The sequence below is a fragment of the Mus caroli genome, unplaced genomic scaffold (genome assembly GCF_978045245.1).
Source record: "Mus caroli unplaced genomic scaffold, Mus_caroli_1 scaffold_16, whole genome shotgun sequence".
Classification (NCBI taxonomy): domain Eukaryota; kingdom Metazoa; phylum Chordata; class Mammalia; order Rodentia; family Muridae; genus Mus; species Mus caroli.
Window position 1 is genome coordinate 21,931,770 of NW_028227271.1, and position 27,707 is coordinate 21,959,476.

The following is a 27,707-nucleotide window of genomic DNA, read 5'->3' on the forward strand; positions in this document are numbered from 1 at the left end:
GCTCCTGCTGCAGACTCTGTCCTGATCGCCCACCATTCCCATCCCTCTTCAGTGAACGGAAAGCCTGACATTGTCCTTCCCTCTGTCTCCACTGAAGGGGACTTTCCAGGATCATCCCCATTTCTCAGAACTAGATACAAGACGGGGAGGGCAAGGGAGCGTCTCCTCTGAGAACTGGACACTGAGAAACAGGGTGGGGCTGGAAGGGTGCACGTGAAGATCCTGGGCACTGGGAAGGCCCCACGGCAGTCCATGTTATGACTCATGTCTCAAATGAACAAAAAGCCATCGAGTGTGTCCCTGGGGCTGTTCAGGGAGCACGGGCACTGGGGGACTGCCACCACTTCAAACCCAGAAACTCTGGTGTTGATGGGCTCTTAATGAGCCGGCAGGTATTAAAGCTAAAACTGGCCTTGCTGCTTGAGAACACCCCAGGCAGGTCTCAGCAGTTTCACATGCGGATCTGGGAGGTTGGGCCTCTCTGTCCCCAGGGACTGCCTCCCCAACCCTCACCACACTGGGCTTGTCCCACAGACACAAAGTAGCCTTACTTCCCTGACCCTGTCTCTGAAGCATGAAGGACGTGTAACAGGCTCTGCAGTCAGGTGGGTGCAGACCCCCATCAAGGCCTTTGTTCCTGCTGGTGCATCCTGTAAGAGCTCTCTGCCCCTGAAAGCCTGTGTCTTCCTCGGAAACTGGGTAGGTTTTCAGGGCAAGAATTCCAAACCCTACCCCCACCCCGAAATGAATTACCTTTGGGGAAGAAAAAGTCTGGTGTCAGGGACTTTAATCCCAACACTGAGAAGTGGGAGAGGCAGGTGGATCTCTGAGAGGCCTCTAATCTGGGCCTAGAATGCCCTTAGCTCTAGCACTTGGTGAAAAGGCCAGGAGTTCAAGACCACCCTTGGCTAAATTGTGAGTTCAAAGCCAGCGTTTAGCAAATGAAAAGGTGGAGACCAGCAAGACAAAAATTTGATTAAGAAGCCGTTTCAGCGACAAAGTCCCTTTTTTTTTTTTTAATTTTTTTTTTTTTTTCAAGACAGGGTTTCTCTGTATAGCCCTGGCTGTCCTGGAACTCACTTTGTAGACCAGACTGGCCTTGAACTCAGAAATCCGCCTGCCTCTGCCTCTGCCTCCCAAGTGCTGGGATAAAAAGGCGTGCACCACCATGCCCGGCATTTTTTTTAATTTTTATTTTTGGTTTTTCAAGATGGCTTCTCTGTAAGCCCTGACTTTGGTGGAGCTCACTCTGTAGACCAGGCTGGCCCCCTAAGTGCTGGGATCGAAGGTGTGTGCCACCACCACCTGGCTTCAAAGATCCGTCATTTTATATTCAAGAATATGATATGAACAGGCTGTTAAGAGGTGCTCACTTCATGAGCCGGCCACCTGAGCGTGCCTCCGACAATTCTCGAGAGCTGCCCTCTGACATGGTGTGCACCTGGGCACACGTGTGCTTCGCTCACACATGTCATACACACAATAATAAAATAAAATTTTGGTGTTTTGAAGCAAGGGTTTTGTGTAACCCAACCTGGCCTTGGACTCCTGATCCTCCTGCCCCATCCTCCACCCCCCAAGGGCTGGCTCTCTGGATACCATCTGTAGCAGCATGGGAAGGAAAGAGAAGAATGCACTGAAGTCCTATCAAAAGTTTGAAGTAAAAATTGCACTTTTTGGTTTTTCTTAATGGGTAAAAGGTTGGGCTGCTGGGATGTCCCTGTAGGCCCAGCTACAAAAGAGGCAGAGGTAGGAAGCTTGCTTGAGCCCTGAAGTCTGAGGCCAGCCTCGGCACCAAGGCAAGATCCTGTCCTAAACAGATATATAAATAACGTTTTAAAAGAAAAAAAAAAAAAAAAAAAGCAGGGGCTAGAGAGCTGGCTCAGTGGTTAAGAGCACTGGCTGCTCTTCCAGAGGTCCTGAGTTCAATTCCCAGCAACCACATGGTGGCTCACAACCATCTGTAATGGGATCCAATGCTGTCTTCTGGTGTGTCTGAAGACAGCCACAATGTACTCACATACATAAAATAAATAAACAAATAAATCTTTTTTTTTGGGGGGGGGACTTTTTTCAAGACAGGGTTTCTCTGTATAGCCCTGGCTGTCCTGGAACTCACTTTGTAGACCAGGCTGGCCGCCTGCCTCTGCCTCCCGAGTGCTGGGATTAAAGGCGTCTACCACCACGCCTGGCAAATAAATAAATCTTAAAAAAAAAAAAAAAAAAAAAAAAAAGCAAGACAAAGCCCTGTTAAAAGGAAAATGTGCAAACCCTACAGAAAATTTGAAACTAATTTCTTGTGGCTGGTGAGATGGCTCAGAGGGCAAGAGCACTGACTGCTCTTCCGAAGGTACTGAGTTCAAATCCCAGCAACCACATGGTGGCTCACAACCACCTGTAATGAGATCTGATGCCCTCTTCTGATGCATATGAAGACAGCTACAGTGTACTTATGTATAATAATAAATAAATCTTTGGGCCTCAGCGAGCAGAGGTTCTAAATTCAATTCCCAACAAGTACATGAAGGCTCACAACCATATCTGTACAGCTATAGTATACTCACATAAAAAAAGAAAGAAATTAATTTCTTGATTATCTCATACTCAAAAGTGGCACAGAAGGGCTTCTGGCTTGAGAAGGTGGCTAGAGGGGACACAGAAGCCACGCCACCCGCAGACTATGCCCTGTGCTGTTGTCCGTCATTTGTCTGAGTCGACTCCTTTTCAAGAAGCTGGTAGTAAATCCATGTGATTCAGATAGCGTGGTGGCACACGCCTTTAATCCCAGCACTCGGGAGGCAGGGGCAGGCGGATTTCTGAGTTTGAGGCCAGCCTGGTCTACAGAGTGAGTTCCAGGACAGCCAGGGCTACACAGAGAAACCCTGTTTCGAGAAAAAAAAAAAAGAAAAAAGGAAAAGAAAAAGAAAGGAAGGAAAGAAGAAAGAAAGAAAGAAAGAAAGAAAGAAAGAAAGAAAGAAAGAAAGAAAGAAAGAAAGAAGAGAGAAAGAAAGAAAGAAAGAAAGAAAGAAAGAAAGAAAGAAAGAAAGAAAGAAAGAAAGAAAGAAAACACATTGAAGGTTTCGCCTAACATTTCCTGCATTGGTGAGCTCTTTCTCCCCCTTCCCTTCTCTCCCCCCCCCCTTTTGTTCTCTCTTGATCTCTGGGTCTTATGTAGGCCAGGATGGACTCCTCAAGCCCCTTATGCCACCAAAGGATAGCCTTGAACTTCTGGGCCCCCCACCTCCCTAGGTGTAGTCTAGATTCCTAGCCCATGCAGTGCTGGGGCCAGAACCCAGAACTTTGTGCATGCTAGGCAAATGTTCTACCTGTGCATGCTAGGCAAATGTTCTATCAACTGATAGCATTAGTCCCCAAATCTCTCTTCTTCCTTTGGGGGGGGGGTAGAGTTTCAAGACACGGTTTCTCTGTTTAACCCAGGCTGGCCTCGCAAATCTCTCTTCTTAACCATGAGACGAAACCATCCAAGTAGAGATTCAAGGACCACCACAGCCTCTGCCCCACCCCCACTGCAGGGTTCAAGTGAAAATACCTAGCTGAGGTCAGGCACCTGGACACACCACAGACATGAATCCCACAGGCCTTTTGCTGTCCTGTCCCGCCCCCCCCCACACACACACACACACACCCGGCCCCAGCTTAGTCTGGCACCTGTCTCAATGGGACCCCTAGGAAATGCCCGACAGACAAACATTTGTGTCAAGTGACTAATTTTGCTCCTGTCCTTCCAGATGTCAAAAGTCCCTCTGGCTGAGGTGAAGGGCTTTGTAATTGGGACTGTGAGTTCCAGCCCTCTTGCTTGATGCTCTGAGATGAGCCCTGTCTGCTGCAGGAGCTGGAGCAGCTAATGATCTTCATCCTGTAGGGAAGTGTAACTTCCTGCTTGCAGGCTGGCTTCCTTGGTGTGGTCCATGTGCATTATCCTAGCCCTAAATTCCTGTAAGCCTCAGTCTGTTCGGCTCCAGTGTCGGACACCAAAGCTAAGATGCCTGGCACATAAGCAAGGCTCCATGGCCCTAACGGTGATAAGTAACAGCGGCCCAGTAGTGACAGAGGTGAGTGAGGGCAGAGGGTTGCTGCGAAGTGTCTGGTCTTTACCTTCATGCCTCTGTCCTATGAGAAGGGCTCCTCTCCATACCCTTTCCCTCCCCCCACATCCCCATACACCCACACTCACACCCACACCCACCCTCCCAGACCCACTTCTCCTTTGCAGCTACGCTGACGCCTACACCTTCCTGCTGAGGAGTTGCTGGCCCATAGGCAAGGGGGTGGACAGGCAATGGGCCAGAAGCCCTAGAAGCCCATTTCTGTGGTGGTCCTCAGCGTCTCCTCTTAACAACTTTGATCCCCTCTCATCATCCCCAGCCCTGGACTAAAGCACCAGCCTCCTTGCCTTTCCATCCAGTCTCCAATCTGAAGCAGCCAAAGGCCCTTCCCACTAAAGCACAAGGCAGACAGAGACACACACTCAAAACACAAGAGGTCTCCTCACCACCAGGCCTCCACTCCAGCTGGACCCCTCCATCCATCCCTAGCAACGCTGCTCTCACCTTTCTCTCAGCATCCCTCAAGCAGTGGCCATGTTGGTTGGTTTCCAGTATGTGTGGCCTGGAGGGCATGTTTCCCTGCCCCTTGCAGCTGCTAAAGATATCTCTAAGCCCCTAGCCCTGAGGGTTCAGAGGTCTATATGGCCCACCACGAGGCCCACCACAGGGAACTCCAGGTCCCAGCTCCTATCTGGCAGCTCCCTCTGGCATTTCCCAGGCCATGACCCCTGGAGGGAGGGGGCTGCACATATCCCAAGACCCCCAGAGAGCTTGTTTGTGTGACTGGGGCTGAGTCTGAGAGACATTGATGAGAGAGACAAGTGGGAGAGAACATGGAGGTTTGGGGGGGGCCAGAGCCTGATACAACAGGCACAGATGTGAACAAGCTTTTGATCTAAGAAAGGAACTGCAGGGACAGGGAGGTCCCTTGCTAATCCTCAGGTCTTCCCAGGGCTCTGCTTGCTGAAAGCTTGTGTGGCTCCAGCACCCTGCGGCCAGAGTCCAAGCTTTCTGCTGGTCCAGCCTGCCCCACAGATCTGAGCACAACTTAGCCTCCCATTTAAGGCACCAGGCTTTTGCTCATGTTCTACCCTACACTGGCCACCTCTCTACCAACACCATGTCATTTTCTCAATCGAACTTTCCTGTTATGGTTGGTGCTGACTGGCACTGGTGGACCTCAGGCCAGACCCCATGCCTACCCACTCCTGTGGAGTCCAGGGTGACTGGCAATCTGTCCCCATTACTCTCAAAGGGGACTCTGCCGGGGAGGTAGGGCAGGGCAGAGGGCAAGGATATGGAAGATTAGAGAGGGCAGTGAGATTAGGAAGTCTTTTATTTATCGGTGTCCCTCCAGCACCCCTATAGGCATTCCCATGGGCCACTCAAGATGATCTGATGTCTCAACCCTGGGAAGGGCAGAGCAGGAAGCAGGAGGGACTTGGAGGCACATGGTTAGTGGGAACAATTGGTATTGCTGAGGCACAGCAGCAGGGGACTGGAAAAGGTAGGTGGCTGCAGGGTCCCTCTGCTGTCCAAGAGCAGGCTCCAGTGTGACCCCCAGCGCAGATGATGCTCAGCTGTCTGTCGTCTGCGGTGACAGTTGAGTGGTTTAATGCAGGAACCACAGGTGAAAGAGGTTTGGGGTTCCAGGCGAGGTCGCAGCTCCACCCCAGTGGTCCCACCCCAGCAGGCAAGGGCGGGGCGGAGGATGCTGCGTCGCGGTTTCTTTCTGGACTACAGGGCACACAGCCCAGACTCAGAACTGTCCCAGCTGCATGAGGCGGCGACATGGGCGCCAGGAGACTCCGGGTCCGAAGCCGGAGGAGCCGGGACAGCTCGGTGCCCACCCAGTGCAATCAGACCGAGTGCTTCGACCTTCTGGTGCGAAACTGCGTGTCCTGTGCGCTCTTCCACACGCCGGACACTGGACATAGTAAGCAAAGGCATGGGGATAGGCGCGACCTGCCTGATGTATCCAGCCTACCAGCGCCGCATGCTCCTCTGCTGACCCTGGAGCCAGTGGTCTCCCGCGTCCCTCACTGTTAGTTTCTCCCTCCCCCCTCCCCATCTCTCTTTCCCCCCTCCTCCCCCTCCCCTGCCCCTCTCCGTCTCCCCCTCCCCCCCCCATCCCTTTATCCCCTCATCCCCTCATCCCCACATCCCCTTATCCACTCTGCCAACAGCAAGCAGCCTGAAGCCTGGGACAGCTCTGCAGCCTCAGGAGGGCTCAGCTCTGAGACCCGATGTGGCGCTGCTCGTCGGTGCCCCCGCACTCCTAGGACTGATACTGGCGCTGACCCTGGTGGGTCTAGTGAGTCTGGTGAGCTGGAGGTGGCGTCAACAGCTCAGGACGGCCTCCCCAGACACTTCAGAAGGAGTCCAGCAAGGTAAGAACTGCCGGGGCTAGGGGACGTTGGGGGAGAGGGGGGGACACAGGACTGAGGGAGACCTGGAGTTGACTCTGAGGCTGTCATAAAGCAGGGAGGACAGTACAGCCCAAGCCTTAATACAAGCAAGAAGACCCAGAGGCCAAGAAGAGATGTTTGGGATGGAGGTGTCTACCCTGACATTTGGGAGCCCAAGGGCCTGATGCTAGGTTATGCCCTGTGGGCTGGCCAGACACCCCTCTCCCTCACCTCATCAAGTCTCTGAACTTAGCACTTCCTGTGTTGAAGACTTGTCACGTGCTGTTCCACGTCCTCCTCCTAGGGCTGTCCCAGAGGAGGCTTCTAGAACAGGCGTTGGGGGGGAGGCTGTGATTCAGACCTTCCTGACTTATCTTACCTGGTCCCTCTCCCACCCCAGAGTCCCTGGAAAATGTCTTTGTACCCTCCTCAGAAACCCCTCATGCCTCAGCTCCTACCTGGCCTCCGCGCAAAGAAGAATCAGGCAGTACCCTGCCACGCCACAGCGTCCCGGTGCCCGCCACAGAACTGGGCTCCACCGAGCTGGTAACCACCAAGACAGCTGGCCCAGAGCAATAGCAGCAGTGGAGATTGGAACCCAGGGATCTCTACTGGGCTTGTGGACTTCACCCAACAGCTTGGGAAAGAACTTGGCCCTTCAGTGACCGAGTCCTTTGCCTGGGGAGGTGAGCCCGGCAGAACCAGACACTACAGGCCACATGAGACTGCTTTTGTGTTAGCTCTTGGCTTGAGAACTTTCCATTTCTGAGATGGTTTGTAAGCCTGTGTGCCTTCAGATGGTTGCAAAGGCTTAAGGGTTGCATATTAATCTCTGTAATGAGTCAGAGACTGGAAACTTAATCTCGTTCTAAAAATTTTGGATTATTGGGCTGGAGGTATGGCTCAGCAGTTCGGTTTGTGTGCTGTTCTAGCCGAGGACTCCAGTTGTTCAGCTTCCTGGAACTCAGATCTGGCAGCTTAAAACCACCTGTCACTCCAGCCCCTGGAACATCCTTGCCTCCAAAGGCACCCAGCACTCATTTGCTCTAGAGCACACACACACACACACACGCATGCACACACACACACACATGCACACTTAAAAATGTCAAAATTAGCGGCTGGAGAAATTCATGGTCAACAGCGCTTACTGTGATTCCAGAGAATGAGAGTTTGGTTCCCAGAATGCACTTCAGGTGGCTCATTACTGAGCATAACTTTTGCTTCAGGGGACCTGATGCCTCTGGACTTCATGGGCATCTGTATTCACGTGCACATTCTACACACACACACACACACACACACACACACTCTTTTACAAATGATAAAATATAATAAGATGGGCATGATGGTACACACCTTTAATCCCAACATTGGGGAAGCAAAGGCAGGCAGATAACTGAGTTGGAGGCCATCCTGGTCTACATAGTAAGTTCCAGGCTAGCCAGAACTAAATGGTGAGACCAAGTCTCAAAATAATACCCTCCCAAAAAAACTTTTAAATTTTGATTTTTTTCTTTTATTATTATTTTTTTTATATTAATTTCATGGTATTTAGAAGTGGTATACTTAGATGGTGACTAAGATGAGGTAAAGCCATCAGGACTGAGCCCCTAACATACAAGGGGAGACCAGAGACAATGAACACGCCCCTCTCCTGCCGTGTGCCAGCTCTGGACCACCAGCCAGAGGGCAATCATCAGATGTGGGCCCTAGAACCTTCAGAGCTGTAAGCTAAATCAATCTCATTTCTTTGTAAAGTTATTCAGCCTTAGGTGTTTTGTTACGGCAATATACCATGGACTAACACAGGCACGATGAGTAAGAGGCTTTTCTTTGAGCTGGGAAAGGTACTGTTAAACCAAAATTAATCTGAATAAAAAAAAGGCTACGGGGAAGACACTTACTCTGTACCTGGGTGCTGTGTTTCTTTAATTCCTGCTGGGGGCGCTGTTCTGCTTTGAAGATGACTCAAGTGGCAGCAACAGCTGATGGTCTGGCTGTGGTATCTGGTACAAGTTTCTCTGTAATTTTATATTTCACCATATTGGGGACCGGACCCGCACTAAACAGCACTCTACAGTGAGTGTTGCCCTAACTGTAAGATCAGTTTTTAGAATAAGCAGGGACTAGGGGAGAGGCCTGGGTAGGGTAGTGAGGAGGCTCGGTTGTCTGTAACCCAGGAAGAACCATGGATTTCTTTGACCCAGTCTGCTAGGACGTAAGATGCCATCTTCACTGTGATGGCTGTTTCTAGAGACCTGTGATTCATAGGCAGATGTCTGTAGTCTCAGGTTGGAGTCTAAATTTAAGCCTATGGAACATCCTGGTGGTAATCTCCCTCCGAGACCAGCTGGAGGCGGCACTCAGCAGTGTGGTGTGCTGAGCAGTGACCTGTACAGCGCTCCTTCACAGAGAGGCCAAGGCAGGCCTGTGGCTCTGCAGCAAGCGGAGCTAAGATGGTCCTTTGTGTTCCCTCTACGGACTGCTCTCCCCTTGAGCTGGGCTTTCTCAGCCAAGCTGGCCCCAGGCTCAACACCACCCTTGTGGAAGCCGTCCCCTGACAGTGGGGCTCTTTGCTCTGAAGCCACTAATCCCCTCTCCCCAGTACCTGGGGTACATTGCACACTCAGAGGGAGCCATCATGTCTCCTGCCTGCCCTCCTGCTCCCAGGGAAGCTGCACTCTAGCATGTATAGGAAGGAGCACTGACCTGTGAGTCAGAAGTGGAGTCCTTCTGCAGAGTCTTGTCTAAGTTCTGAACCTGCCTTCCAGTCTCTTTGAACTCACAGCTGCCTGGCAGCATTTGGCTCTCCTGTGCAGTCCCTTCCTAGTTTAGAAAATGGTACCCAGTAGCAGTTTAGAGCATCCAGAATCTGGACATTTATTTCCAAGATGTTCTTCTCTCCAGGGGTTGTGTAAGTAGGGTGAGATCCGATGACAACAGCAGGTGACAGGCATCAGCCAGGCCATTGCTGTCCACTAGTGCTAGCCTGGGGCTGGAGGAGTCTGAACTGACCCTGGCTACTTGTATTAGCTATAGCCAGGGTCTAGGCTCTGACGGTGAAAAAAAAGCTAGTGAAACCCCCATGGGGCATACAAACCTTTGGCACCTCTCCATCCCAGCTAAGTGGCTGGCTGGTACACAGTTTCCTTCAGTCTCAGTTTCTTTTGAGAAATGGGGGATGGGTACAAAGTTCTTTTTCTGGTCTCCCGGCCCATAATGGAGAAGAGCTGGAAGGGACCTGAGAGAAGTCTGACACTCGTCCCCATTTCACAGTGAGGAAACCGAAGCCTAGGTAGCCAGAGAACCTGGCATTATCATTGTTAAGAAGAAGGGAGCAGGGCAGTGGTGGTGCACGCCTTTAATCCTAGCACTTGGGAAGCAGGGGCAGGTGGATTTCTGAGTTCGAGGCCAGCCTGCTGGTCTACAGAGTGAGTTCCAGGACAGCCAGGGCTGTACAGAGAAACCCTGTCTAAAAAAAAAAAAAAACGAAGGAGAAGAAGGGAGCTCTTTGGGAAAGGCAGGAAAAGCAAGTGGAGGGGGGACAAGGAGCAGGAACACTACACCACACACACACACACACACACACAAGGGCTGCACCACCAGGCAGGCAGTGAAGTTGGCACCCCCTCCCTGTTTGTCATAGGTGTTTCTTTCTGAGGATCTTTGTCCACCATTCTTCACTTCATCTCCATGATTCATCTCCATGACAATGGCTGGAAGGGGGAAGTGGGGGACTCATGTTTGGTTAAAACAATTATTAAGGGCTGGTGAGATGGCTCAGTGGGTAAGAGCACCCGACAGTTCTTCCGAAGTTCCGGAGTTCAAATCCCAGCAACCACATGATGGCTCACAACCATTCGTAATGAGATCTGACTCCCTCTTCTGGAGTGTCTGAAGACAGCTACAGTGTACTTACATATAATCAATAAATAAATCTTTAAAAAAATTATTAAATCTAAATCAAGACAGTCATTTTGCATATGAGTGGGAAGGTGCATTGTGGAAGTCCTTACTGGAGGCTGAGGAGAGCTGACCGTGGCCCAGAGGACCAGCCTCTTCGTATGCAGTGTGTGCTGTCATCTATAATGTCAGCTATAACCGTCACATACTCAAAAGCCCCATTTCCGGTCAAAGATGGCTCATGGATGGAGGAAAGGTGCTTGCTGCTGAGCCTGGAAACCCAAATGTGATCCTAGACCCTGTGTGGTGGAAGGAGAGGGCTGAATCCCGCAAGGTGACCCTTGACATCCACTAGTGTGCCCTGCCCCCTCCCCAGACTTTTTCCTTTAAGTCCTATCTTGAACGTCACATACAGTAGGTTTCTGTCTTGAAACACTCCCAATTGGGCTTTTCGATGCTTGTCAAGTTTTCCATCTGAGCATCTGGTCCCTTTCAGGCTCTGCTGGTGTCACAGGCATAGAGCAAGCGCCTCCTTTCTGCAAAAAAAAAAAAAAAAAAAAAAAAAAAAACTGTGTGGTCTCTCTTACCAGAAGGACCAAAGTGACAATGGCCTTGACCTTTCTAACGACCTCTGAGAGTCGGGATGATCTTACATCTGTAAGAGTGGTTCAGCCGGGCGTGGTGGCGCACGCCTTTAATCCCAGCACTTGGGAGGCAGAGGCAGGCGGGTTTCTGAGTTCGAGGCCAGCCTGGTCTACAAAGTGAGTGCCAGGACAGCCAGGGCTACACAGAGAAACCCTGTCTCGAAAAACCAAAAAAAAAAAAAAGAGTGGTTCAGAGACACAAATCACAATGAGTGATGGGCGGAGCTTAATGGAGGTTTCTGCCCCTACCTGGTATGCCTACCCAACCCTACGGGGTTGGGGTGGCGGGGAGGTCACCTACGCAAGCTGTGTCCTTTCCTTTGGATGGTCTGGTTTCCCCAACGTCCCCAGGGACTAACAGGTGGGGGCAGAGGGCTGAAGTCTCAGTTCCTTTTGGTGCTTCCTGCAGGCCGTTTTCACTTCCTGCCTGGCAGCTCCAAGACTGGGGGCGCAAGGTGGAGGTGGAGGGTTCACTAGAGAAGCCAGAGGGGAAGCCCTGCTGACCACCCCCACACACACACACACACATGCGCGCACGTGCGCGCACCAGACAGCACTGTCCTTAGAAGCTGATAGCATGTCTCAAGGCCTGCGTCTATGTCAAGAGCTGGGGCTCGTAGCTGGGGATGTGGCTCAGTTGGTGGAGTCCTTGCTTAGATGCTTGAGGCTCTTAGTTCTGCCTCCAGCACAGTATAAAACTTGGCACAGTGGCTCACACCTGTAATCCCAGCATTTGGAAGGTGGATGCAGGAAGATGAGGAGTTCAAGACCATACTCAGCTAAGTATCCAGTTCAGAGATCTTGTCTTAAAAAACAAAAACAAAAACAGCTCCTAAAGACTACCCAGCTGGGCTGGTGAGATGGCTCAGTGGTTAAGAGCACTGACTGCTCTCCCAGAGGACCTGAGTTCAATTCCCAGCAACCACATGGTGGCTCACAACCATCTGTAATCGGATCTGATGCCCTCTTCTGGTGTGTCTGAAGACAGCAGACAGCAACAGTGTACTCATATAAATAAAATAAATAAATCTTTGTGTGCCCTCTGTGGACTGTTCTCGCTTTGAGCCGGGCTTTCTCGGCCAAGCTTTTGGTCCCAGGACTCTGCTGCTGGGGCGGGACGGGATGGATCCCTAAGTTTTAGAGAACCTGGGAAAAGCTCTAGATTCAGGTCTGCCAAGCATCACCACGGTGGGAGAAAGTTTGTCTGTGCAGGTCAGGAGGTCAGAGCCCGACTGCTAGCTGTTAGGTCGGAAAGATGGGGCAGGGTGGGCGTGGGGCAGAGCCATGGAGAGGCGGGGCTGAGGGCTGGCCAGGTTGCCAAAAGGGGAGTGGCCAGAGGTCCAAGGATGCAGACTTACAAAAGGCTGGTCCGGTAGGAGAAATCTGTTCTTTATTGTTGTTGTTTTGGTTTGAGTTTTTTTTTTTTTTCTTTTCTTTTCTTTTTTTCTTTTTTTTTTTTTTTTTTGAGACATGATCTCATGTAGTCCAGGCTAGGCTCGAACTCTTTGTGTAGCCCAGAATGGCCTGAACTCCTGATCTGGTCTTCTCCTTACAAGTGATGGTGTTCGCTGCCACACCAGACTTTTTCTTTTCGTGGTGTTGAGGATAGAATCCCTTGTGCACACTAGGCAAGCTCTCTACTGTTGAAGCTACAAACACCAGCTCCTTCCTCCTCGAGCTCTTTTCACGAGCAGTCTTCCAGCGCCTTCAGGTAACTGCAGCTGGAGCAAGAGGGGCCTGGATGTGTGAAATCACACACTTCAGCATGTTGTGCAGATGAGAAGGGTCAGGCCCACGTTCTGAGCTGACTGGGAGCTACCCACCAGACATGAGCCGATAAAACTTCCCTGACCTCGTGGCTGCCCTGTCTAACCTCCACCAGCCCTGCTGTCACCAGCTCTGGCCTCTGGGGGAATCCTGAAGGGGGACTAACACGGTGGGTGCAAACAATGAGGGGGGTTACCTGAACAGGAAGGGCGAAGGCCAGGATACAGAATGACTGGGACTAGCAGGTTGAGTCGCAGTGCCCAGCCCCCCAATCCTGCTGCTCCCTTGAGACCTCAGGAGCCTGGTCGCCCCCTCCCTCCTACAGGCAGCTGGAGCCTGAGTCACGAGCTGCCTCTCAGGAGACAAAGGCAGCCCAGGGCCCTCCCTCCAGACCCCCTCCTGGTGCCAGCATCTGCACTAGCAGGGAGTCTAACATCCCCCCAATCTCTGGAGAAAATGGAAGACAGTGAGCTTAGGAGTCACCTTCTCCCTTGAGTGGCACCCAGTGTCACTATCTTTTCCCAGGTGGTTGCCTATACTGGCTGTTTCCAGTCGGGCCTTTCAGCTTCTCTTTGTAGCTCTGTGAAAGAACTGCTAGTCGTCCATCTTGCTGATGAGAAAATAAGGTCTAGAAAGATGGACCGGCCCTCATAGAGTAGGGATTGTAACAGGTCTACAGTGACACAGGGCATCATCAGGAGGGCAGGAAACAGGAGAAAGAGGAGAAGCAACAGTGGCTGAAGGGAGGCCTTCTGCACAGGCTGCCTGAGTGCAGGTCATGGGGGAAGAAGAGCCTCCCTGGGATCCTGGGGGCTTCTAGCGCTACAAAGGCGGGCTCAGGGCTCATAGTGTGGCTCCAGGCCAGACCCTGATCCTTTCTGGCTGTGTGCCAGCCATAACAAGCCACTTCCCCCACTCCTGTTCTTAGGTTTCTGTCTAGTAAATTCCAAACCTTCCTGTCTGTACAGAGTGACAGACTGGTCACCTAACATTGAAGATGCAGATGCGGAGGCCCAGCACCTGCTTTCGCTAATGTCCATAGAGTTTCAGGGGCCCCCAGGCTCCCACAGCCAGAGTTAGGCAGGGAAATGCCCATGCAAACCCCGTAGTGCAGTGATGGCCCCTGAGAGCGTCACCCTTGCCCCCCTCCACACACACACATGCACTCTCTCACTCACAACCAGGAGCACACTCCAACACCGCCTGCACACTTGCACGCACACACACTCGGCTGCCAGCCCTGGGAGCTGGGGGCGGGGCGGGTGCCCTTCAGGCAGACACTCGGCTCCTCTTGCCCGCCCCGTGGGGCTCATTGCAGATGCCAGGGGTTATTTTAAGCCTGGATCAATGGACGATTTTTTGGTGACACAGACTTGGGAGGGAAAGAGACAGGGGGCGGATGCCCTAGAGCTTTGATGTGCTCAGAGGCCCTGGAGTCCAGGATAATGGGGTCTCACCTTCACTGGGCTGCATTATCTCTAGACGCCCCTAGCCCAGCTCACTGCCATGTACCTGAAGTGGGAGTATCAGCTGCGTGGAGAGTCAGACCCCCAGAACAAAGACAAGCTGTGTCTTTTAAGTTACTCTTCCTCTGCTGCCCATCACCCCAAGACCATGTGTCCACACAGACAGGCATCTAGAGTTTGGCACAGACCCTATAGTTGTTGGCACCTGTGGTAGTTGGCTCACCGTAGAACCCACAGAATCAGGCTAAGCTGAGGAGAGACCTGGGGATGGGATGAGGTTTGGAATCAGTCCCTGGACCAATGGAAACATCACATAGATTTGCAGGTCAACAAGAGGTCACCCGTGGAGCAAATGCCAAGACAATAGGGGGAAGAGAAGACCCCAGAAGAGACGCAGCCACAGGAGACTCTGTACATTGGGAGATGACACAGTTCCAAAGTACAGCTCAGAGAGGGGGGTGGAGGGAGACCACCCTCAGAATCCCCCACCCCCACCCAACAAACACCAAGGTAGCTTGGCAGAGTGATAGGAACCTACTGCACACACAGCACAGTTGGTGGCAGTTATCCCATCGTTAGGAAAGCCAGGGAAGGAAGCAGAGAAGGATGCATCAGAAAGCACGGCTATGAAGTTCTGATTGGAGCAACAACACCCCAGCTGAAAACAAGTCATGACATAGTCTGTAATGTGATGCCCTACAATGTGTGGTCCTGGTGGGTGATTAAAGCGCTTCCTTCTTGTCTCTGTCCATCTTGTTCCATCACCTCCCTTTCTGAATGGCAATATAGAAAGTCTTTTTATGGGGATAGGGTCTTCAGGACTGGATTGGGAATTAATTACATGGGTATGTGTGCATGTGTCCGGGGAGGGGAAGAGATCATCTTTAGCCAGGGTGAACGGAGACAGCCTGTGGGTGGGGTAGTTACCCTCCTCCCAGCCTTAGCCCACTAATACCTGACATTCCTGTCAGTCCCTCATCTCACACAACAGGACTTGATCCTCCTTAGGATGTAAATCCTTCCTCTTCCTCTCTCATACCCTCCCCGTTCATAAGCTGATTCCAGGCTCCGGAGGAGGAGAGGTGGGAAGGAGAAGAGTGAGCCCTAAAGCAGCTAAATTCCCCATCAAACGGGAGTTAGAAGTAAGTATCATTTCACTGTTCCATTCAGCAGGTATTGACAGGCACCTGAGCTGAGCTGGGGACAGAGGGCTCAACTGGAAACCTAGCCTTGCCCTCCTGGTGTCCCCATCTGGATAGTGAGAGGTCATCTCCACCTCCTGGAAGGAATGGATTATGAATCTGCTTTTCAGAGAAAGGTCTTGATTTATTTCACTGTTTTTTTTTGGGGGGGCGGTTGTTTTTGTTTTGTTTTTTGAAATAGTGTCTCATGTGGTTCAAGCTGGTCTTGAACTTCTAATCCTCAAGTCTGCAGGTATGCATGACCAGAACCAAATTGCCAGCTTTCCTTCCCTTCTTCTTTTTTCCCTTCCCTTCCCTTCCTTCCTTTTTTCTTTTTCTTTTTCTTTTTTTCTCTTTCTTTTTCTCTTTCTTCTTTTTTCTTTGGTTTTTTTTGAGACAGGGTTTCTCTGTGTAGAGCCCTGGCTGTCCTGGAACTCACTCTGTAGACCAGGCTGGCCTCGAACTCAGAAATCCACCTGCCTCTGCCTCCCAAGTGCTGGGATTAAAGGCATTCTTTCTTTTCTTGAAACAGAATTTTCCCGGAACTCACCGTGTAGACCTGTGGTTCTCAACCTAGGGGTTGGGTGTCGAATATCCTACATATTATATATTTACATTAGGATTCATGACAGTAGCAAAATTACAGTTATAAAGGAGCAATTGAACAATTTTATGGTGGGGGTCACCATGAGGAACTATGTCACAGGGTTGCAGCATCAGGAAGGCTGAGAACCTCTCTGATTTAGATTAATTTAGCCTCAAGGAATCCCCCTGCTTTGTCCTTAGTGTGTGAAAGGACACTATTTTGTTCTGTTTGCTTTTTGAGACAGGGTCTCAACACATTGCCCTGGCTGGTCAAAGTTGTGAGCCCAAGTGGTCCTCCTTCTTCAACCTCTCCGCAAGCCTTCAGCACTGCTATGCCATTGCGGGCACCAAGAAGACCTTTGTTGTTGTTGGGTTTTTTTTTGTTGTTGTTTGTTTGTTTGTTTTTCGAGACAGGGTTTTTGTGTACAGCCCTGGCTGTCCTGGAACTCACTTTGTAGACCACGCTGGCCTCGAACTCAGAAATCCACCTGCCTCTGCCTCCCAAGTGCTGGAATTAAAGGTGAGCGCCACCACAGCCTGGCTCCCAGAAGACCTTTTGACCTTTACTGTAGCAACTGAGGCAGGGAGAGGCAATGACTGGCATCAGGGTCATATTCTCCTTAGCAGCTCAGCGGGGGAGTGGTGGAATGGGGCATTGAGCCATGCCTGTCATTCTTTCCCTGAGCTTGTGAAAGGACCTGGGAGTCCCAGGGAGTGAGAGTTGACAGACAGGGGAGTACAACTGGCCTGGTCCCCAGGACCTGCTCAGCCTTCTAAGGCAGAGGCCATGGAGGGGAGCTGACCACTTGAGGGCTCTGGCCAGACTGTTTCCAGAACTGGGACATCCTAGGACCCTAGCCAAATGTCCAGGTTTTAGAATCAGGGCACATGCTCTGGGGCAGACCAGAGAGGGGTTGATCAAAGCTTGATTCTGCCATTTTTGTGTTGGGGGTCCTTATTGTGCCTTCTTCATTCATGTCAGGACCAGACACAGGGATGGAACATTGGGGCGTGTGTGTGTGTGTGTGTGTGTGTGTGTATTTGTGAGTCCCTTCCCAGTGAATTCCAGGCTGCTTTGATCTCTATGCCTCTGTCCCCTTACTTAAAAAGCAGGGAATCGCTCATCCAAGGCTGCCAAGATCCGAGTCCCCAGAGCTTAAGCTGAGCCCCCTCGAGGGCCCAATTCCGACAACAATTTGAGGGAGGTCTTGGAGAGGGTCCCTGGTGGGGCGCGCTTGCTGCACTGACCTTACAGAACCCCTCCCTCCCGGCGCAGCGGCCGCGCTCCTCCCCCGGTTCTGCCTCCCTCCCGCCCTCCTCCCCTCGCTCCCTCTCCCTCCCGCCCGCCCGAGCCCGCGCCGAGCCCGCGCCGGAGCCGGAGCCCGAGCCGGAGCCAGATCCAGAGCGCGGGCACCGCGGAGCGGGCGGCGGGAAGGCAGAGGTATCCGGCGACCCGCCGCCCGGCGCAGTCCCCGAAAGACCCAGGCCCCGCACGCCCTCCGGGGTCAGAGGGAGCCGGGAACTGTGCAGGCGAGCACTCGCCGACCGCCTCCACCGTGCGCAGTCCGAGGTGAGCCCCGGAGGAAAACGCGCCCACCGGAGATCCAGCCCCGCGTACTCCACACCGAGCTCACTTGTGTCTGGAACCGCAGACGCACCAGGAGGCGTCGGCCGGGAGACTGCGCGGGCAGCCGGGCGACCGAGGGACCGGTCCCGGAGGGCTGGGGGAGCCTGGCAGAGCGGCCACGCGCCGAGCCATGCGCCGGGCGCAATAGCAGAAGGAGCGGGCTGCATGGAGCGCGCTGGGGCGCGGGGACAGCGCTGTGGCCGGCGCCCGCATGGGCTCCCGCTCGCACTCCGACTGGCGCTGCTGCTGGCAGGGTCGCCGTCGGGCCGCGCGGGGGCTCCCGAGGAGCAGGAGACCGCAGCGTCCGGTACCGTGGCACCGGCGGGAGGCGACCGCTGCCGCGGCTATTACGACGTGATGGGCCAATGGGACCCGCCCTTCAACTGCAGCTCGGGCGTCTACAGCTTCTGCTGCGGCACGTGCGGCTACCGCTTCTGTTGCCACGACGGCCCGCGCCGCCTGGACCAGAGCCGCTGCTCCAACTACGACACACCGGCCTGGGTGCAGACTGGCCGGCCGCCTGCCCGCGCCCGTGACACCGCCGCCCCGCGCGACCCGGCCCGGGAGCGCAGCCACACTGCGGTCTACGCGGTGTGCGGTGTCGCCGCTCTACTCGTGCTGGTCGGCATCGGGGCGCGCCTGGGCCTGGAGAGAGCGCACAGCCCCCGCGCTCGGCGCACGGTGACCAGGTGAGTGCGCCCGCTTGCCTGCCCGCCGGTCTTGTCTTCACTGTCCCTAGTTGGTCCAAATTTCACTGCAACTGCATCCTTCTGGACCCTCTGAATCTTTGGCCTCTCCGCAGTCCCTTTCTCTTTTTGTTTTGTTTTGTTCTTTTGGACCTCTCTTCCCCGTCTCTGCTTCACAGAGGGAGATAGATACCTGATAGCTCTCTCTCCCCTTGACCTTCCCTGCCTGTACTGGGCTCCTTGTGGCTCTAACCTCCTCTGCGGAAGACAAAAAGTCGCTGTCCAAGGAATGGGGCACGGACGATGAAGCCACTGGACTGGGGCAGTTTTAAGGGTGGTCGTGGGCTTAGCGAAGGGAGTGGATGCTTGCCGGGTTCCCTGCTGCATCTCCCTCTCCCGCCCTCCTCCCACCTCCATCCATTTCCCCAACCCAGTGTGACTCAAACCTGACCTTCATTCCTTGGAATTTCAGAAGCATCCCCTCCCCAGTAGCCCCCCAGGCAAAGGTCTGGCTTTCCAGCTGCTCAGAATGGGAGTGTGGAGGGATCTAGACCTGTGTTTTAGAGACCCCGCCAGATGCTAGCTAAGTTTTGAGTTTATTTTGACTTGTCAGCCGAATGGGAACGCTGGGAGCTGAAATTCTGTCCTGATCATGGCTGGATCTCTTCCACTTATGCTCCCCCTCACCCCCCCTACCCCCAGCAAATCCCCTGTCCTGTTTGTGCTCTCCCTTCCTTTCCACCCAGGTCCCAGCCCCACTGGGCATGTAGACTGTGGGCACCACATGCAACAGGCAGCAAGTGGGAGTTATAATAAAGAGACGCCCCTCCCCCGCCATACACATGTGGTGGACCAGATGTGCCCGGGGGCAGATCATGAGAGTAGTTGTCCCAGACCACTAAGCCCATCCCTTCCAGACACCTGGAGGGCATAAAGGGTGATGAGCCGTCCCCATAGACAACCCAGCCTTCAACCCAGCTGCCTGCAGAACCCAGAACCCATGATTTTCTCCCACTCGGCCTGACCCTCCTTCTGGGGCTGAGTTACGGCTGATTAACGAGGAGGCACACTGAAAGACACCTGAGGTGGCCAAGGATCAGCTGCAAGGTGTCTGCAGGCTGCCTAAGATGACCTCACCTTTCCCACTCCTCAGCCACTCGTGCCAATTATCCTGCCACCTATCCCACCACCGGGCACTTTGTGTTTCTTTGAAGCCACTGAATTGCAGCGGGATTTAGCAGGGGCTTCTGAATGTTGCAGGGGCAGAAACTCAGCCTCTGAATGTGGGAATCTCTCTTCCAGGACAAAGGTGGGCAGTGGGGAGGCCAGAGAGGCAGTGGGAGCCAGAGATCCACTGTAGTATAGGGGTGGCTGGGCCAGTCTATAGCCGACTTGTGCAAGCCCAGGTTTGCTTGTGTGCTCACAACCCTGTGCTTTGACTCTCTCCTCTGGGCTCCTGGGCAGTGTGTTCTGAACCCCCTGCCCAAGTTTCTCTCTCATTCAGCCATGCTGATTCTGACAGCTAGGGAAGGACGGCTAGAGGGGTTGGAGCAGACTGGAGTCGGGCCTTGGAGAATCCGTGCAAAGGCCCAGAGGTGCGAGGCTCCTTCCTTCCCTACACAGAACTGACTTATCAGTGCTTGCCCGGTGTTGGGATAATGGCACGAGTGGCTGGGGAGTGGGAAAGGCAAGGTCATCTTAGGCAGCCTGCAGACACCTTGCAGCTGATCCTTGGCCACCTCAGGTGTCTTTCAGTGTGCCTCTTCGTTAATCAGCCGTAACTCAGCCCCAGAAAGAGGGCCAGGCCAAGTGGGAGAAAATCATGGGTTCTGGGTTCTGCAGGCAGCTGGGCTGAAGGCTGAGTTGTCTACGGGGATGGCTCAGTCAGACACTGTCACAGCTGGTGGGGGCTGGGTGTTCTGGATACCCAGGGAGGCAGCTGCCCAAGGTCATACAGCCTTTGGGTGTTGGGCTGCCACAGAGGGATCTCCATGGCTCCCCTCTTTTCCTTGTTGTCTGCCTTCCTTGTCCGTATGCCAGCGAGGCCCCAGGCCTGGCAGAAGCCCACACAGCGGGAGTATAGGTAAGGGAGATCTTGGAGGAGGGACTCCAGCAGCATTTGAAGAATAAGAAGATGGGATAAGGAAGAGGAGGAAAAAGAGGAGGAGGAGGATACTGGATTCGAAGAGCTGGGACAGGAGGCTCGATGGGGAGGGTCTTGGAGAATGAACTCCAGGAAGGAGCTTCAGGAACAGGAGGTGGCCCTAGTTACGTATGACCTCATTAGTTTCCTGACCTGCTTTGGGAGATGGCCATCTTGGGGCTGTAAGTGAGACAGGCCATGCCTGGTAGGAGGATTGAGCTATCTGAGGTCACTAGAAAGAACAGAAGGGAGAACTGAGAGGTTGAAAGAACTATCCAGAGATACAAAGCGAGACCACTGGGAACTGGAGAGAGGACATAGCGGTTAAGAATACTAGCTGCTCTCGCAGAGGACCCAAGTTCAATTCCCAACAACCACATGTTGGCTTATGATAGCGGTTCTCAACCTGTGGGTCATGAGTCCTGGAGATGGGGGAGTCAAGTGATCCCTTCACAGACTATTGGAAAATACAGATTTATTATAGAACATTACGATTCATAACTAGCAAAATTACAATTATGAAGTAGCAGTGAAGATAATCTTATAGTCTGGGGTCACCACAACATGAGGAACTGTATTAGATTGTTGCAGCATTAGGAAGGTTGAGAATCACTGGCTTATGAGCATCTGTAACCCCCATTCTAAGACTGTTATGTCCTCATCTGGCCTCCAAGGGCACCAGGCACACATATGCAGTATGAAGATATTCATGCAGGCAAAATACCTAGATACACAAAATAATAAAACTAAACCAAAACCAGGCAAGGCCATGGTGGCAACGGCCAGCCTTTGATGAGATTAGATCCTGGCTGATGGAGAGGCAGAAGCTGCAAGCCCCCTCAACATCTCTCTGTCTCCACAGGACACTGACAGAACTTCTCAAGCAGCCAGGTCCCCAAGAACCACTGCCTCCGCCTCTGGGTCCACCCTTGGGTAACTGCGTCCAGGTACAAATGGGTGACGGTGTTCTCCGGGGTTCCCCCCACAACAGCACAGGTGAGTGTTAGCTGAGCTTGGCTCACCTACACCAAGGCCGAGGAGGAGGAGGAGGAGGAGGTGGGAGAGTTGGCTAGCTTTAGGAGAGTGGACAGCTACATTTCATATATAAATGAGTGGCTGCCTGTGCAGAGGTGTGATTGGGGTCTGGATGAGCCCTCGGTGGAGGGGAACCATCTTGTCTCCTGGGCAACGAAACTGTGAGAAAGACTCTAGATTCAAGATATGCTAGCTAGGGCTGTTAGGTTGAAGCTCTGGCTTGTGGATCTGGAACCCGCCTCTGTGTCTTGCGTAAGTGGTTCCCCCACCTGCTACATGCAGGCTTCTAGGGTTCAGTGCCCCTCCATCTCCATGGCGCAGGATTTAGCGTCTTGCTAGCTAGGGACCCATCCATTAGGGGGCCTCGGGACTTGCTGCCATTGTTCATGTTTTCCTGAGCCGAGCCAGGATGTTCTGGGGAGCCATCCATCCCCCAAGTAGCCTGGGGCTACAGTGGGGGAGGGTAGGGAGTTGAAAAGTAGTGGCTTTCGGCAAGCTTCAGCTTTTTTCCTTTACACTCCACTTTCCCCTCCAGACAAGAAACGCCTCAATAATACGCCTCTGGGGTCTGCCACCCCGGGACCCCCGCGCGGCCCGAGGCTGCAGGGTGGTGGCAGCCTGACGTTGCAGCCTGACTATGCCAAGTTCGCTACCCTCAAAGCAGCTGCGCTCAAGGCTACAGGTGAGGCGCGTGTTGCTGTCGCCAGTTCCCTAGGGATAATGCTACCTTCTTCACCTCAAAAGGGAGCCCGCTTGACCAATCCGGGTTCAGGACGTCCCCAAGCAGCCAATCGGCTCCCTCCCCAGCCCGCTGACCCGCACCCCCCCTATTACCTAAAGCAGGTGCTGAGCAGCCTGACTCTCGCTTCGCCCTGTTCCCCACGCAGAGGTTGCACCCCAGGACTTCTATCAACGTTTTCCCTCTACGGAGACGGGCCCGCGGACCCTCCCTGCGCGGGCCCCGCGGCCTCCGGAGGACTTGCCTGCGCTGCTTGACGCCTGTCCCTGGGCCCCTCCGGGTTACGTACCTCCGGCCGGTCCTGTCTCGGTCCCTTATGCCGCCTGGACCGCGGGCCGCCCCGCGAGGCCGCTCCCCCGTAGCCACTTGGTGGCTCAGGTCTCCCCAGCGCCCCGGCGGCCCAACCACGCGCCGCGGCGTCAGTTCAGCGTGGAGAAGCTGCCCGAGGCCTTCAGCGCGCAGCAGGCGAGCTTTTACAGCAGCGCGGGCAGAGGACCCCGGCACCTGAGCACCAACAGCAAAGCCGAGGTCACGGTCTAGAACGGAACCATTGGAGCCTTCTGTAGGGTCCTGGGCCCCAGGTCGTGAAATTGCGCTGCAGGCTTGAATCCAAGCAGGAACAAGGACATTCAGAGCCTGTGGCTAAAGGGCCAAAAGGGTAGGGCCAGGTGTTCTGTCCTTGGGAATGTAGGGCTATCCTTACCTGTGTAAATAAAGCCTCTAATGTGGTTCCTGTCCCAAGGGGATCATCAGTCATTGACTGGGCAGACAGCAGTGCAAACCAGAGAGAAGTGGCCAGAGAGGATGGCTGGGTCGAATGCCAACCAATGCTCAGAGCAGATGGAGCCACAGTCATCCAAAGGTCTGGGTTCAGGGGAGAGCGGGCGGGCTTGTTACCCCTGTGGGGGTTCCTGTGCTCTACCAGAGGCTAGCCCCTCCCCAGCCCGCAGCTGATCTCTCACTCAACAGTTTTGAGTTAGCCTGGCCTGGCTGATCATCATTGACACAGTCTGGCCCTGGGCCGGCTCCTGGCTTGCAGGCTGCTTGGCCAGATTGGCCCAGGGCCACCCCCCTAATGGGTGTGGGCCACATGGACATCTGGTGCTCAGGATAGAAAAGGCTCCTCCCAGGAGCTGCTCTGGGTTAAGGGGGATGGAGATGTTGGAATGGGAGCCTAGCAATGCCCCTCCCTTGGGGTGCTCCCACTGCACAGGCTTGGCCCCTCCAGCTCTCTTCCCTCTTCCTGCCAGAGGCTCCCAGTACCTGGCTGAGGCCCAGGGTACTGTCGGCGCCTGTTTGCAAGGTCCTCAGTTCCATGTTCTGGTGTGTGTGGGGACACCCTGGCTACAGCCAGGTGAGGTATATGACCTCAGCTAAACCACTCCCTGTGTTCCCCAGGGATGGCACACTGTCTGAACAACAGCTACCATATGTTACTATTTCTTATTTAAGGGGAAGAGACCTGCAGGGCTGTCTGCAGATAAAGAAATGAAGGTTTGGGGACCTGAGTTCCTTGTCTGAGATCTGCACTGGGGCTAGGCTGAGGCAGAGGGCAGGGGCCAGCACTGCAATGCCGACTCTAGTGAACATGGTGCAGGCAGACCCTCCTAGCTGTGCTGGCCTCTGGGCAGTGTAGTCTACAGTTGATGCCTTTTAGGAAAGGGTGTGATTCAGAGCTGTTGGCCTGATGATCAGGTTTCAGCCCCAGGCTCATCTTGGATGGAACCTTCTTCCATTCTACTTCTAAAGGCCCAAATACTCTACCAGGCTCACAGAGCACGTAGTGCACCCTGGTACTTCTTGTATGTCACATTGCTATCACCTGAACAATAAGCCTGATGCTGAGGTCAAAGGCTTGTTCTAGTCTGCATATATGCAAGTGGTGAGGGGCCAGTTCACCAACGTGACTCAGCTGGGAAAAACAACAACATATGTGGTATGTGTCCAGAAGCCGGTGAATTGCTGAGGGCCGCACCTACAGGAAGTGGAAATGAAGCAAGGGCTCACCTGACGGAGGAGTGACTTAACACCTCAAGTTCAAAAAAAAACCAACTACTACCAACCAGCCAGTCAGAGAGCTGAATGGCCAGGCAAGGAGCTGGAATCTGGATAAAGCCCTTTTATCCCAGACTCTCTCCCATCCCTAGAGTGTGTCAGGTACACCTGTGGGCAAGAAAGGGCCACCAGAATGCAGCCATCAGGCTGCCCCCAGTCCCCCAAAGTCCCTAGCTCAATATTGGCCAAGAAATGCAGCCATCTGGTTAAATCAGCGTAATGGTCATACTACAGACTCACACAGCCTTGCGTTAGGTGGTACCAATCTGTGTTTATTGAAAACCTATGTCCAGCACATGGTGAATGTTTCAACATCGATGGAGACATAGGTGTATCCCCTGTTCAGTGAAAAACCAACCCCTCCCACCCCTCGACAAGGAGAAAAGGCACAGTATATACACAGACACAAGGGCTAGGCTGCCCCACGGCAGGGGCCATAAATTACAGTGATGGTTGGGGAGAGGCGGAAGGCAGAGTAGGTGGGGTTGAAGCACCTCAGGGCCCCACCCCTGCCTACTCACTTCAACCAGCTTGAAGGGATGAGGAGAAGCGAGGAGGGACAGTTCCTCTCAAGTCTCTCAGAAAGCCCTGAGCCAAGCAGTCTGCAGAAGCAGGGTCAGAGCATTCTTCTTCCTAGGACCCCCCCCCCATCTCAAGGCAAGAGACCCGACTCCTGCTGCCTACCCTGAAATGAGAGGCTGGTTGCTGGTAAGGTTTGGGACCAGTGTCTGCCACCCGGGCTTATTCAGACAGGAATTAGGGATAAAAATACACTTCTATGGGAGGTAGGAGTGAGGGTGGGGGAGGAAGAACAAACAAGTCATGCTGGAGACCCCTGGCCCTCAGGCCCAATGGTGACCTCATCCTGTCCAGCCCCATGGGCCCACCCTGAGCTCAGGCGGCCGTCTGGGGGGGGGTGGAGGAGTGGGAAGGAACAGGACAATTAAATAAGATACCATTTATTTTTTAAAAAAATTAAAAAACAATGCCGACATTATTTTTCACCCATCCCTAGACCTGCCCCTGCCTCCCTCCCACCCACCTCCCCAGGGCTGGGCTCCTTCCCTCCCTGGCTGTCCCTTGTAAGGATGAAAGAACAATGAACAAGGCTTAGTCAGGCACAGGGGAGGGAGTGCAGACCCAGGGAGAGGAACAAAGATGCTACAGCAACTTTGCCCTGCATCTCGGCAGGCCTGAGCACACACATATAAAAACATCTGTATAAAAAGGGGCGCGTCTATCAAGTCCAGAATGCGAAATGCTCTCTGGTGCAGAGACCTAGTTCCCAGAGAAAGCCTGATTAAAAACAAAAACAGGAAGGAAACGTAACAACAAAGAAAACCAGAGGCAGAAAGGAGACAGTCTCTAGAGGGCTGGGAGGGGCTCGCAGCGCCCCACGTTGCTTCCAACTGAGGAGAGCTCCGTTCCTGCTCAGGCCATCTCTCTTCTCAGCCCGCCTGGGCTTGGACCGTGGATTTACCACAGCAGTGTTAAGGAGCTCTGCCCATGGTCCTACTGGCCCGAAATGATCCAAAAGCCTTGGCAGGTAACAGCTCAGAACAATCAGTCTTGCCTTCATCCTCACAGCTCTGGGAGGAGGGAGAAAAACAGATGGGGAGACAGTCTGGGAGACAGAGGGAAGATCCTGGGAGAAAGAGACAAAAAGGTGGAAAGAAGTGGACCAGGCCCCAGACGGTGGTCAGGAGGCAGCGATGGCAGTGCCACCGCCCAGCTTGACAATCATCTGCTGGCAGTCATTGCAGGAACGGCGGTCACCCACCTTCTCCAGGGTGCGGGCAGCTTCAGCCAGCAGCACTGCCCGCTGGCCCGGGGAAGACAGGAAAGAGAGGGGAAGATGGCGGCAGGCCAGCAGGATGGCAGTAGCTCGCTCTCGTTGGCCAGGCCAGGTGTCTACCTCTCCTGTGGGAATGACATTTATATAAGCACTGTCCCAAGGAGTTTGTGCGGCCTCATTTGTTGAACACACCCCCTCATCCTGTGGAGGTGTCTTCTGCCCTCTTCCCTGTCCTTCTCAAAGGGCAGAAGAAGATGAACTTGGCAGTTGACTGGGCCGAGATAGTCAAACCCAGGCAACTTCTACTCTGCTCCTGCACTGGGAGGACATCCTAAGCTTTTAGAGCCGTGTGCTGATTCCTCAGCTAACAAGGTTTCTGCTGCCTCCCTTTTGTCCCCACCTCACTAAGCAGCTAAGAGAGTCATGCAGTGTGTGGAAACCCCCTGCCCGATACCTGGGCTCCACCCTCTCTGCTCCCCAAGTGTAAGGCTACAGCGGGCCTCTGGCCAGGCAGCTGCTGGACTTACCATGCTTGGTGTTCTGAGTGGGGCGCCGCCGTAGGCTATGCTCCAGCAGCTGGTGTGTACGGGTAGGGCTGGCTCCTGCCATCAGGCGCACGGTGGCTTCATGCAGGAACACCTGGGAGGTACAGGGGGCACCAGTCACACTCTGGGTCTGACCTGTCTAATCGCTGTGTCCCTATCTTATCCTCAAGCCAACCTAGGAACCTATGTCAACACTGAGAAAGGGACAGAGCACAGGCCAGCTGTGGGCAGGAGCAATAGGAGCTAGAGGCAACGGGACGGTCCCTGATGTTGCAAAGCCCCGAGGTACCCTCTAGGGTTTGGGTGACGCCTTGTCCTTGAGGGCTGTGTCTCAGTCGGACAAAAGGACAGAGGAGGAGAAAGAGGGATGAGGAGGAATAGCTAGGACAGTATCGAGTGCAATATCTTATTTCTTCAGAAAGGAATGGAGTCTAGACTGGAAGTCTTCTTCAGCCCTTTGACACTGTAACCCAACACTGTCCTTTATAAGGGACATGCTGAAGGACTCTGCAATACAGCCAAACCTCCCCACCTCTGTAAATTGGGGATCACACACACACACACACACACACACGAGAAATCTCAAGGTTTAAGTGTATGGTTCTGTGTTGCTCTCTTGCTCACAGGTGGACAGCAGATTGATTGGTCAGACTGGGTACATGTTTCCAGGGACCAGTTTCTGGTTTTGAGACAGGGTCACACTGTGTAGTCCTGGATGGCCTAGAAATCCTGATATAGACCAGGCAGATTTCAAATGTACAGTGATCCACCTGCCTCTGTCACCAGAGTGCTAGGATTAAAGGTATGGTTACCATGCTAACTCAGAAAAACAGGATTTATTTTGTGTGTTTGAGTATGTGTGTGTGGAGGGTAAGTGCTCCATTGTGCACGTGGAGGTCCGAGGACAGTTTGTGGGAGGGAGCCGGTTCTCTTCTGCCACCACGTGGGTGCTGTGGATTGGACGCAGGCCATCAACCTTAATAGCCAGTGCCTTTACCTGCTGAGCCATCTCATTGGCCTAAATCGGCCGCTTGTGGGAAAACAGAAACCACTGGTGG

The 27,707-nt window shown here is 53.4% G+C and overlaps 3 protein-coding genes across 9 annotated transcripts in view; 2 read left to right on the top strand and 1 right to left on the bottom strand.

Moving 5' to 3' along the window:
• Positions 1–5,858: 5,858 nt before the first annotated feature.
• Positions 5,859–7,054, top strand: Tnfrsf13c (TNF receptor superfamily member 13C). 3 transcript variants are annotated; one of them, XM_085831787.1, is made up of 3 exons: positions 5,859–6,027; positions 6,242–6,457; positions 6,876–7,054. In XM_085831787.1, exons 1-3 carry the CDS (start codon positions 5,859–5,861, stop codon positions 7,052–7,054), a joined length of 564 nt encoding a protein of 187 aa, XP_085687913.1. The 3 variants fall into 3 exon arrangements, with proteins under 3 accessions (XP_085687913.1, XP_021039808.1, XP_021039809.1); XM_021184149.3 differs by having other exon boundaries at positions 5,859–6,003; positions 6,254–6,457; XM_021184150.3 differs by having other exon boundaries at positions 5,859–6,003; positions 6,254–6,457; positions 6,909–7,054.
• A 10,344-nt stretch (positions 7,055–17,398) lies between these two features.
• Positions 17,399–23,028, top strand: Shisa8 (shisa family member 8). 3 transcript variants are annotated; one of them, XM_085831405.1, is made up of 4 exons: positions 17,399–18,340; positions 21,343–21,476; positions 22,051–22,197; positions 22,356–23,028. In XM_085831405.1, exons 1-4 carry the CDS (start codon positions 17,817–17,819, stop codon positions 22,760–22,762), a joined length of 1,212 nt encoding a protein of 403 aa, XP_085687531.1. In that variant the 5' UTR covers positions 17,399–17,816; the 3' UTR covers positions 22,763–23,028. The 3 variants fall into 3 exon arrangements, with proteins under 3 accessions (XP_085687531.1, XP_085687532.1, XP_021039977.1); XM_085831406.1 differs by having other exon boundaries at positions 22,359–23,028; XM_021184318.2 differs by having other exon boundaries at positions 22,403–23,028.
• Positions 23,029–24,560: 1,532 nt separating this feature from the next.
• Srebf2 (sterol regulatory element binding transcription factor 2) overlaps positions 24,561–27,707 on the bottom strand; it is a 60,116-nt gene continuing 56,969 nt past the window's right edge. For 2 of the 3 annotated variants that reach the window (XM_021182744.3, XM_085831687.1), the window contains exons 18-20: positions 26,632–26,743; positions 26,090–26,229; positions 24,561–25,898 (exon numbers count right to left, since the gene is read on the bottom strand). In XM_021182744.3, the coding sequence (XP_021038403.1) occupies positions 25,800–25,898; positions 26,090–26,229; positions 26,632–26,743 (351 nt within the window). In that variant the 3' untranslated portion in view covers positions 24,561–25,799. Of the gene's footprint in view, positions 26,230–26,631; positions 26,744–27,707 lie in introns of all 3 variants that reach the window. The other variant, XM_021182743.3, reaches the window with a different exon arrangement.